Source organism: Mytilus trossulus, chromosome 12, assembly GCF_036588685.1.
Source record: "Mytilus trossulus isolate FHL-02 chromosome 12, PNRI_Mtr1.1.1.hap1, whole genome shotgun sequence".
NCBI lineage: Eukaryota > Metazoa > Mollusca > Bivalvia > Mytilida > Mytilidae > Mytilus > Mytilus trossulus.
Window position 1 is genome coordinate 17,918,339 of NC_086384.1, and position 12,514 is coordinate 17,930,852.

General features: G+C 35.9%; 1 protein-coding gene across 1 annotated transcript; it reads left to right on the forward strand.

Annotated features, from left to right (window-relative positions):
• The first annotated feature begins 3,691 nt into the window (after positions 1-3,691).
• Positions 3,692-4,450, forward strand: LOC134692276 (uncharacterized). Its single transcript, XM_063552727.1, has one exon. The coding sequence runs from the start codon at positions 3,692-3,694 to the stop codon at positions 4,448-4,450; it is 759 nt and encodes a 252-aa protein (XP_063408797.1).
• Positions 4,451-12,514: the final 8,064 nt, after the last annotated feature.

A 12,514-nucleotide genomic window follows, 5' to 3' on the forward strand; every position in this document is an offset into this window, starting at 1 on the left:
GCCTAATACATAACATATCAGTGCGCTTTTCCCGTTTTCATATGAATTTCTAGCTATTCGCACCAAACTAAATTATCAATGGAAATATGTGAGGGAATAAAATATATATATTGTTATAAATGGGTGTTGATAATAATCTTAAAGAAACAACACATTTTATATTTCTAAATTTTATTGGGATCAATATCTGAAAACCTGAAAATAATGGTCTTAGATGATTTTCATACACTATAGAGACAACTTTGGCAATCTCAATTTGGGGAGATCAAATTGCTTTTTTTTTATAATAAGTACCAATTTTATCAGATAACATAACATTTAACATAACGTCTATCAACTTATCAAGTTGACATAGCGGTAAAATTCAACTGTCAGTGAACAGGCACTTCGATCACGATTTTCACGGGTCTACATTAAATTCACACTTTCAGGGGATAATGGGTTTATAAAACATGTTTGTCGTTACCTATTCATTCAGTCTCAGTGTTATTTGACACATCTTTTGGGAAGTTTTCCCTTAAATTCCATCGTGTCGAGTGCTTGTTTACGTATATTGGAAGTTGCCATTCAAACGATTGGTCACTTCCGGGTAACGGTACTTCTTTATAAAGTTATAATAATACATAAAAGTATTATTAAGATATGATTAAATTACTTGCTGGCCTTCCTTTCATTGTGTAGGATATTTAATAATAGGAAATAATTACGTTAAGTACGTTTTTGTGAAGCGCCGTTAAGGAACTATTTTGTGATTTCAATGACGTCATATAGTAACGTAGGTGATAAGGCTACGAGTATGGAATTTTAAGGTTTATATTTATTATGTCACTTATTTATTGGAATTAAAGGCAAACTTTCGCGATTTTATGTATTTATAACGACATTTTGGGACATGAGCCAGAGTTTCCCTTAGTATTTCAAAGTTATAGTAGATTTTCAGTTCTGTGAGTCGCGGATGTATTTCACCGTCAAGTATAAATACGGCGTCGCACTAGCACTTTGGCATATCGTATCTGGCTATCAAGCAGAGCAGTACAATAAACCAAACAAACCCTTAAAGTCAAGCAAGCTATTTAGGTACAGGATGCATTTCGATATATAGCTATTTCACCTTAAGCTATGCGATAGCATTTCAAGCCTTTATTTATCTTTTTAAAATCTTTTGGAATATTTAACTAAAAGCTCACATAAGGACGTCTAGGAACCAAATATCGCTTTTATAAATATTCCCGCTTAAGCAGGTCTTCAAAAGGAAGTGGCTTCATATTAAGTTCAATGTTTACAATTTCTAATAGCAGTTTTTGGCAAATTACACAAATTATTAAAGATGTAAAGATACGATGTCCCACCACGTTGACAACTTTCTTATATCGTAGTTTAATGAAATACGTATATTTCATTCTCTCATTATTGTATTGATAGGATAAAGTCTTGTAAATCTGTATTTATAAGTTATATCTGGGGTTCGGAAGGCCAGCATCTTACTATAACAATTTATGGTTATACTTTGTTATTGCTGATATTTGCATGCGTTATTTATTGAGATATACATGCCTACTGGACAAGAATAAAAGTCACTCTTTTACGCTGGATTCTTCATTTATATATGATTATGCTGGAGTCAACAAACTACACTCAAAACAAGACAAAGTAACGGAACACTATCAATAAGCAATCATACGGAATTAAAAGTACACTCGACCCCTACTCGCCCGCCTGTAACAAACTGGTGTCAGAAGTGGGATGTCACAGTCCAAAGTGGCATCCAGGATGCGAACCTCACATTTATTTTTAAATTCAACTATCTACTAATATACCAATATAATATGTCAACGTCTACGATAAAGATGGATCTTAACGTGGTGGAAATTTAATTTTATTACAATAATTATTGTACGTTATATATATTTAGGTTAACATCAGTCTAAGTCTCAACATGGCCGAGTCGCCAGATCTGGAAATCAGATTTAGATCGGAAGAGAGAGAAAAGGAAGCAAGGCATGAGAGAAATACCTAATTTGCGGACGCAAATGAAACTTTAGAAGAACACAGAGCAAATGTATATGCACATGGGGAGGGAGACGTAAATATAGAATATGGCATGTCTGGACAAAGAGGACAAAGGGGGATAAGTACTGATGGATTCCGATACAACAACCCACACATAGTCTCTATTAGACCAGAACCATATGATGGAGGAGAGGATTGGGAGGAATATATTTCCCACTTTGAGGTGTGTGCCGAACTTGGGAGATGGCGGGACGCAGACAAAGTATTAGCGCTAGCGGCAGCATTAAGGGGACCAGCAAGGACATTTTACATTAGTTTAGAACAGACGGAAAAACGGGATTACGGTATTTTGACTCAAAGATTAGGATTACGATTTGGGAGTACAAGACAACAAAACAGATGGCTTTCTCGTCTTGAAATGAGAAAAAGGAACCCAGGAGAAGCAATAGCGGCGTGGCGGACGATCTGCGCCAGATGGCTCAGAGAGCTTATATGGATCTTGATGCAAGGGCTCGGGAAGTATTGGCACTGAACCAGCTGTACAAAAGCGTTACACCTGAAGTAAAATACCAATGCACTAACCAGGGATGTAGAACTGTTGCGGGAGCTGTAGAGGTAATAGAAAGATATGAAGCTATAATAGGAGATGGCTCAGAAAAGAAGAAAGGCGGTGTCAGAATGACAACAGACACACATTTCGGAGAAGCATCTAATTTTTCACAGGAACCTTCGGAAAACCAATTTCACGATAGCATTGATGGACTAACAAGGAGGATTTCCCAGCTTGAAGGTACAAAACAGAATTATAGCAACTCTTGGCAAAATAATTATAACAGAAGGCCTCAATGGGGAAATACTAATAACAGGCAAGCTAAATGCTTCATTTGTGAGAGCACAAGTCACTTATGTAGATATTGTCCATTTTATCTTCGATACAAGCAAGAAAATGCAAGACATGACAAAACTGGAGGACAGCAAGGCTCCAAGGACCAGGATAACAGAAACTCACAAAGTCTCAACCAGGGAAACTTCAGTTCCCCATTGGCTCGATAGACCGGGAACCAGTGGGAAATTTACGGTCACAGGAATTAAGTCACAATATTAGGATAGAACAAATGGGAAATACATGTGGTGTATGGGATAACGGATTTTATACAAAAGGATACCTACAAAACTTACCTTTGACAATATTAATAGACAATGGATCAACCTCCTCTATATTAAATTATAAAATTTACAGACAGTTAGCTGATGTACTGAAAAACGCAATACTAGAACCAAGCACATATAAACTTTTTGATGTAAATGGCAATCCTTTATGCTCATACGGGACACTTAAACAAAAACTCACTTTAGGGACAGCAGATTTTAACACAGAATTTCTTGTCTGTGATATCAAACAAGATGCGATCTTGGGGCAGGATTTTCTATTGGATCATATAGACAAAATTGAGGAGACAGTCACTTTGCCGGGAAAATCTAAAATGATCATTCCAGTAATAATAGAAAATGCAGAACACTTAGGACCACTGGGATACGTTGATAAAACTCAGAAAAAGGATACAGAACATAACATCACTAGTGGAATTTTAGATCCACACCAGGAAGACATTAGAGTACAATTAATTACTTTTCGGGAAGAACCCATGAACAGATAGGTGTATGTGAGTCCTACTATGAAATGCCAGAGGTAGGAGTATGCAATTACATTGGAACAGAAGGGACCAGTTCAGACAAGCTACCATCACATATTGATGACTTATTTAACAGAAGTATTGTACATTTACAAGAAAAAGAAAACCGATACCTGAAGGAACTTCTTCAGGCATACTCAGACGTTTTTGCAAAATCAGCGGATGATATGGGGAGAAACTTTCAAGCCGATATTTTCCAGAGAATGTGCAATCTATTAGGCATTCATAAAACCCGAACTACGAGTTTCAGACCACAATCCAACGGTGGTGTGGAACGTTTCAATAGAACACTTGCCTCTATGTTATCGATGTACTGTAAACAAAAACAAGATCAATTGGACCAGTATCTACAACAGGTGATGATGGCATACAGATCTTCCGTACATGCATCTACTTCAAAGACACCAAATGATATGCTCTTTGGAAGGGAGGTAACTTTACCGCTGCAGGCTGTGATCCCACAGCCAGATACTGAAATTCAAGAAAACCGGTTACCAGATGACTATGTGGCACACCTACAAAATAAATTAAAAGAAAATCATGCATTTGCAAGGAAAGCACTCAAAAAGATCTCTATATATCAGAAAAAGAGATATGATCTTAACGCCAAGAAAAGAATCTTTAAAAGGGGGGAAGCTGTTTGGATTTACGACCCAATAAGGAAAAAGGGAGTATGCTCAAAACTCACACCTAAATGGAAAGGACCATTTATAATTGAAAAGAGAATAGATGATGTTACTTACTGAGTAAAAAGAAGCTTGAGGCAGCCTTCGACTGCATATCATGTGGATCGTTTAGCACTGTATCAGGGGTGGAATGTACCATCGTTGGCAAGCAGATTTCGAAGAATGATGGATTTAGAGGAAGCAAATAACGACCAGCAATTGGATAAGCCAGTTGGCTAAATATTGGAGGAATATTAAAGGTCCTCAGCATTCTGTACCTGTTCATACTTTTATTTTTGGATATACTGCAGTATATATTTTTTTATGACAGATCTGTCGGAGAACGATTTGGGGGTGGTCTGATCAACCACTAGTCAAATCATTGAGATATAGGATAGGGATCCTGACTGACTAAGGAGGAGCCTAGTAGTCGAATTAATTTTGGATATGAACAGTTATAGATATTTTTTGAGTTGTTTCGTTGGTGTTATTTGCATGGTTTTGAGTTGAGTTTACTTGCCTACGGATGCTGGCCTTCCATGAACACATTTATAGAACGAGACGGGGGGGGGGGGGGGGGGGGGATTTTAACTTATTATATAAACAATACAGGGAATTAATGGCAGTATTCCTTGTATTTCAGAATGAGTTCAGTGGTATCGACAAAATGCTGGTTATGCCCGGAAACCTATGAAAAGAAAAAGGACATGAAGAGCCATGCCATCTCCGAGCATTCGGTGTGCAGAGTTGTTTGTCCATGGTGTGTAGATAGTGAGAGGACGTTTGGCAGGATGTCGGAGCTCACCAAGCACAGTAAGAGAAAACACAATGATCTAACCATAGACCTCCTGGAGGGTGATTTCTTTACAGAGCCAAATGGATTTTGGTTAGCCAAGCGTCCAGATGATTATATTAGAATTATAAAGCCCTCAGAATGGACGAGCACGATTGCCCTCAGGACCAGGGCAGCACTGTTGGGATGGGTGGAAGCCACCAAGAAGGAGGGATCAGATAAACATAAGAAGTCATGGGAAGAAGGATGGAAGAAAGCACTGGGTCATTCCGTTACCAGTGAGCAGCTCACCAGCTCCCGGAAACGGAAATACAGTCCATCCAGACCTCTAGTGGACCTTCCTGAACTAGCAGTAGCCAGGATTGACCTATCATCTAAGGGGAACATAGGCTTTCTTAGAATGAAGGAGTCGTCAGCAGAAATATGGTTCAAGGTAAAAATGGTACATTGGGTTATGGAGGACTCCAGGACAAAGGACAATTTGGTTAGGAGAATGGGCATTGCAATAACAGACCATGAGCCACCACACAGTTTTGGAACAGAACTTAAGTTGTCTGAGTCAAAGTACACCTTGAATCAGGTAACCAAGGCGTTGGGAATTGGTGAGAGACATTTCAGGAAGCTCTTTAAGGGAAAGGTGACGTTTGAAACTAAGTCCAGGAAGAAGGCAGAGGAAACAACCAGGGAAGAAAGTAGTAAATCTGATATTGGAGAAGAGCCAGAGTACGAGATCATGTACTCTATTGGAGAAGTAGACAACCTAGAAAAAAAGGAACAACCAGAAACAGCTAAGAACATCTCAACAACCCAGGAACCATCAGAAAAAGTTGCAGATGTCCCACCTACAGCCGAAAAGAAAAAACCAAGCAAGCCAGTACCAATTCAAGACAGCCCTCTTAAGAAGCTAGACAACGAAGAGAAAGATAGGTATTTACCAATGTTGAGCGAGGACGAGGAGGAAGAAGAGGCAACATCAGAGAGGTCAGATAAACGAATCATAATGGTGAGCCAAAAGGAAGTGTTTGATGTAGACACTGATGATGAGGAAACAACCAAGATATCACTTAGAGAGAGGGCAGAGAAGCTATTAAAGGCAGGAGGGATGTCCCTATTTCCACAAGGGAGGAGACAATGGGCCGGAGAAAGAATGCAGGTGTCGAGTAAACCAACACCAATGTTCTGGCCGCCCAAGGAATGGAGGAAATTGACAGCGGATCAGAAGCTGACAGCATGGAGGTTCGCTGCCATGACCTTGGCAAGGGAGCATGGAGTCGACATCGTCAAGGAAGAGAGGGACGTGCTTGATAAGTATGCCATGCTTGCCTTGCCAGGTACTGCGTTACCTAATCAACCTGGAGAAGACTTGATTATAAAGGCTCGGTAGGCCAACTACCACTTGTTGAAAGATATTTGTCTTGGTAAACTGGAAGGAATTGAAGCTTTGGAATTAATAGATATGCTGGAAGCCGCAACCCGATCAAAAACACAAAATGAATTAGTAAAATTATTATGTAATGTACCTCTGAGTTTGTCAGAAGATGTTAAGGAGGATAAATCACATTAACTGTATATACTTTTTTATACTATCTAAGATGACAACGACCATGCCATCACCAAGAAGAATAAAGATCAAGAGAGACTTAGAACTGTCAAATTTTATTGTTATTGTTCTTTTGTGTTGTAATACTTTTAGTTCATTGCATATATATATTATCATGTGTACAATACAAAAAAGAATTCGGGAGAATTCTTTTTATATTGGGTGGGGAAAGTATTATAAATGGGTATTGATAATAATCTTAAAGAAACAACACATTTTATATTTCTAAATTTTATTGGGATCAATATCTGAAAACCTGAAAATAATGGTCTTAGATGATTTTCATACACTATAGAGACAACTTTGGCAATCTCAATTTGGGGAGATCAAATTGCATATTTTTATAATAAGTACCAATTTTATCAGATAACATAACATTTAACATAACGTCTATCAACTTATCAAATTGACATAGCGGTAAAATTCAACTGTCAGTGAACAGGCACTTCGATCACGATTTTCACGGGTCTACATTAAATTCACACTTTCAGGGGATAATGGGTTTATAAAACATGTTTGTCGTTACCTATTCATTCAGTCTCAGTGTTATTTGACACATCTTTTGGGTAGTTTTCCCTTAAATGCCATCGTGTCGAGTGCTTGTTTACGTATATTGGAAGTTGCCATTCCAACGAATGGTCACTTCCGGGTAACGGTACTTCTTTATAAAGTTATAATGATACATAAAAGCATTATTAAGATATGATTAAATTACTTGCTGGCCTTCCTTTTATTGTGTAGGATATTTAATAATAGGAAATAATTACGTTAAGTACGTTTTTGTGAAGCGCCGTTAAGGAACTATTTTGTGATTTCAATGACGTCATATAGTAACGTAGGCGATAAGGCTACGAGTATGGAATTTTAAGGTTTATATTTATTATGTCACTTATTTATTGGAATTAAAGGCAAACTTTCGCGATTTTATGTATTTATAACGACATTTTGGGACATGAGCCAGAGTTTCCCTTAGTATTTCAAAGTTATAGTAGATTTTCAGTTCTGTGAGTCGCGGATGTATTTCACCGTCAAGTATAAATACGGCGTCGCACTAGCACTTTGGCATATCGTATCTGGCTATCAAGCAGAGCAGTACAATAAACCAAACAAACCCTTAAAGTCAAGCAAGCTATTTAGGTACAGGATGCATTACGATATATAGCTATTTCACCTTAAGCTATGCGATAGCATTTCAAGCCTTTATTTATCTTTTTACATCTTTTGGAATATTTAACTAAAAGCTCACATAAGGACGTCTAGGAACCAAATATCGCTTTTATAAATATTCCCGCTTAAGCAGGTCTTCAACAGGAAGTGGCTTCATATTAAGTTCAATGTTTAAAATTTCTAATAGCAGTTTTTGGCAAATTACACAAATTATTAAAGATGTAAAGATACGATGTCCCACCACGTTGACAACTTTCTTATATCGTAGTTTAATGAAATACGTATATTTCATTCTCTCATTATTGTATTGATAGGATAAAGTCTTGTAAATCTGTATTTATAAGTTATATCTGGGGTTCGGAAGGCCAGCATCTTACTATTACAATTTATGGTTATACTTTGTTATTGCTGATATTTGCATGCGTTATTTATTGAGATATACATGCCTACTGGACAAGAATAAAAGTCACTCTTTTACGCTGGATTCTTCATTTATATATGATTATGCTGGAGTCAACAAACTACACTCAAAACAAGACAAAGTAACGGAACACTATCAATAAGCAATCATACGGAATTAAAAGTACACTCGACCCCTTCTCGCCCGTCTGTAACAATATATATATACAACAGATTTATCCATATGGTCACCATCAATGATGGTGATACATGGCTGTGTACATTATGTATATACAACTCGTCTAAACATCATCCCAACAATGTTAGATCTGTTTGCAAACCCATGCTACAGTGATATCGTGACACCAAGTTGCCTACACTGTAGCCGTCCCGCTAGACCACACGACCACCTGGGCTCTACAATAATAAAGCTTTTAGGGGCCGTGTGTTACCTTTCTTCGTCAGTTTTAATCTAGCGGCGTACTACAGTACATGATATATAAGGCATGGAGATGTTATTGTTACAGATCAGCTCAATTATCTATATTGAAGGATACTACAAATTATTGTAAGATACAGTCACAGAAAATAATTATATTCATGAGTACGTCTGAGTCAGTGACAACTTATAAATATAATTATTTTCTGTGACTGTATCTTTCATTAATTTGTACACAGCAATGTATCACCATCATTGATAGCGATCCGATGGATAAATTTGTTGTAGAGTTGTCACAGACTCAGACGTTCTTATAAATATGATTATTTTCTGTGACCGTATCTTACATTTATTTGTAGGATCCTTTACTATAGATGATTGAGCTGATCATTGAGCGATTGGCTTCGCCGCGGTTGACAATGTTTTCTCGGGGTAACAATCTGCTTTATCACCCTCTCAGCTATGTGTTATTTATATAATAAATTGGTTCTTTTGAATGAAAATGCAAATTTTAAATACCTGCATTCCTGTATCAAATTTTACTAACATGATAGAAAATGTGGTTCTCTGTTATTTACAGTACAAGATGGCGGAAGACACCCATACCACCTTAAATGTGTAATTGTCTTTACAAAATGAACTTTCAATGTCCCTTTAATATGAATTCTGTAAGAATTTGGTATAACAAAAAAAGAATACAATATATGTTAGTGTACTAGAGGGAATTAGTAAAGATATTATAAATCTAGCAATTAGTTGGTTGTCTCATGAGCATTAGAAATTACAAACTAATAAGGAATTATGATATATGACGTCAATATAGCAAGTATTGGAACGTTTGAAATCCCATGACCCTTGTCGTTAAATGCGTCTTATATGAGTGTATGTATACTAGTTAATTTAACCAACTGAATAAGCCCAATTACTGACATTCTACGAGGTCGTATCTGGGTACATGTGTATATTCTGATTTATGACCAGCGGATTAAACTTTTTTGTCACCTTTCATAAAATGTTTATTACTTGCAGTTATTTAGGTCGTCATTGGAGTGATTAAGATATAAGTATATAATCCAAGGTCGTCAGATCAACTTAACTAACCTTGAGAATAACACTGAAAAGCAATTATGAAAATGGCAAAGGCACTTTGTAATCGTGTGTTAATAACAGATAACATACACATGTCTTGCCTTGTTAACATTTCACAATTGTTATTCTTTTTTTATAGATTTTTATGTTAATTTTCACCTCTTAACATTGTTTTTTTTTCATTTCGCAACATTATGATTTATGTTTATGTTTACTTTATAAAGGTTTGCAACATTCACACGAGCAAAACATTTATATTGTTACAGTCCTGACAGTTACCACTTACTCATGCTCCATTACTTTATTTACAATACAGTATTTCACCTTCACCATTTCACCATACACCATTTCCCCTTAAATCATTTCACCATATTTAATTAGACTATACCCTTTACATTTTCTTGTGTCCAATACATTCTGTAAAACGGCTTCTGCACAGCCAAAAGAAGAGTGTAGGAATAACCCAGATTGTCCTTTCCACGGTTGAGTTGATCAACCAATTGATCCAATTGATTAACTGCAAAGAAAGAGGAACAGGAATTCAAGTCGCTTCATTTATTTGACAGAATAATCATTCTAACGTTTTGCACGCGTTTGATAATAAACATGCCAAATAACTTCATCATAGAAACCAGGATATAAAATCTTATAGTTGCGCCAGACGCACGTTTCGTCTACAAAAGACTCAAAAATGACGCTCGAATAATAAATGTTAATAATGCCAAATAAAGTACGAAGATGAAGAGCATTGAGGACCAAATATTCCAAAAGGTTTTGCCAACTACAGCTATGGTTATCTATTCCTGAGGTAGATAGATAGATGAATAGTTTATTCTCATAAAACCATGCAAGTACAAAGGTTACAGAGAAGTTACAAAAAAATATACATTTTGGACTTACCCTTTTTGAATTTTCCTCGGAGTTTAGTATTGTTGTGTTTTTACTTTATACATAATATCAAAAATAAAATGCAGAAAAACCTTAAAATTACAATAATTTAAAGTTTTGTAAACAGTTAATTTATAATTATGAACATATCAATGATAACTAAAGTCAACGCAGAAATGCTGACTACTGGGCTGATCAACTCGCTTGTCAATCTTGCTGATCAAGTCAGTTTCAAAAACGAAAATGCTATAATACTATATATCGTACGTTATTTCGTTCTATATTGGTACAATTTATATTTTGTTGTTTATTCTTTAGTTTTCTTTGTTGTGTTATGTTTACTATTGTTTGTCAGTGTGTCCTTTTCATTTTTAGCTATGGCGTTGTCAGTTTATTGTCGATTTATGAGTTTGACTGTCCCTCTGATATCTTTCTTCACTCTTTTATATACCAGTTACTGAAATACGGACCCGTCCTATTTAAGTTTACCGTAGATATTACTTCAGGTCACATTGTTGGGTGGTCTGTCGTACTGCATATTAAATCTGTTGAAATAATTCCAATGAACTTCACGTAAATGTCTTCCAATCAATATGGCGTGAAATAAAAACTTTTAGAAATAGTAAAACTCATCAAAAATATGAATACGACATGAAGCCAGTACACATAAGACCTTTTTTCTGCAATCTGACAAAATTAAGTGTAAATAGTTATTTAAGGTACCAGGCTTATAATGTATTACGCCATTTAAGATACTGTAAGCATTGTATGTGTGATTTGGTATTCTATAAATAATCATGTAAAGATGATGACTCTTTGCAAGTGTACCTTTTATTTTATCAAGAAATAGAGCAATTTTACAAACGATGATAAACAATACATTAATTATAGGGTGATACTTGACATATCCCCTTCTAACTAAATTGACCTGATAACGTTTTCAGCTGTGGTCCTTTTGAATATTCTGTCTTAAAAATCTTAGTAACAGACTTATAATGTATAATGAAGGTAGGAACACAACCTTTAATTAATTAGTTGAGGTGGATAGCTGTCTTTTTTCCTATTGTTGTAAAATATTAGTCGGGCGGTTTTTTTTTTTCAGTTTGAATTATTCATGTCTGATCTTTACATGTTATATGTGATTTGCTCATTGTTGAATGACGAATGTTGGCAAATGATTGCTGATTATATCTATGAAGTTATTCTCTCGATGATTGTTGTCTCATTGGTAAGCATATCACATATTCTTATCTTTGTATTAATGAGTTGTATTTAATGAAGGTTATCGTAGAAATACGTTTCACACATACATCTGTAATATACGCCTTATTGTTATACTGTTTTACTTAGTGCACAGGGTTTCAAACCATTATATTCGTAGCCATGGTTTGAATGTTCTTAACTTATCGTAGATACAATGCTTGAAATTTTGTACACAATATGCCTGTTTTGTCTTATAAGCTTAGTAAGGATCGAACTCCCAAACAGCGGTTACGTCCTCTTTTCTACGCTACATTGACTTAAACGAAAATTTACCGAAGCAACGTCGCCACTGTTTCGGAGTTAGAGTAAAGATGCTCGATGATGCCGATGATGGCCTGAAATACCATTCATATGTTGAAATCAATTTAATTCATTAAAGGTAGTAGATTTATTAAAATAGAAGAAATAAAGTTTTTACATTCGACGAAAGTTTTAACAATTGAGAACAGAATATGAAAATCAGAATGAGAAATTTGATTGTAAAGATTGCTCCCATCTTTTGGTCTT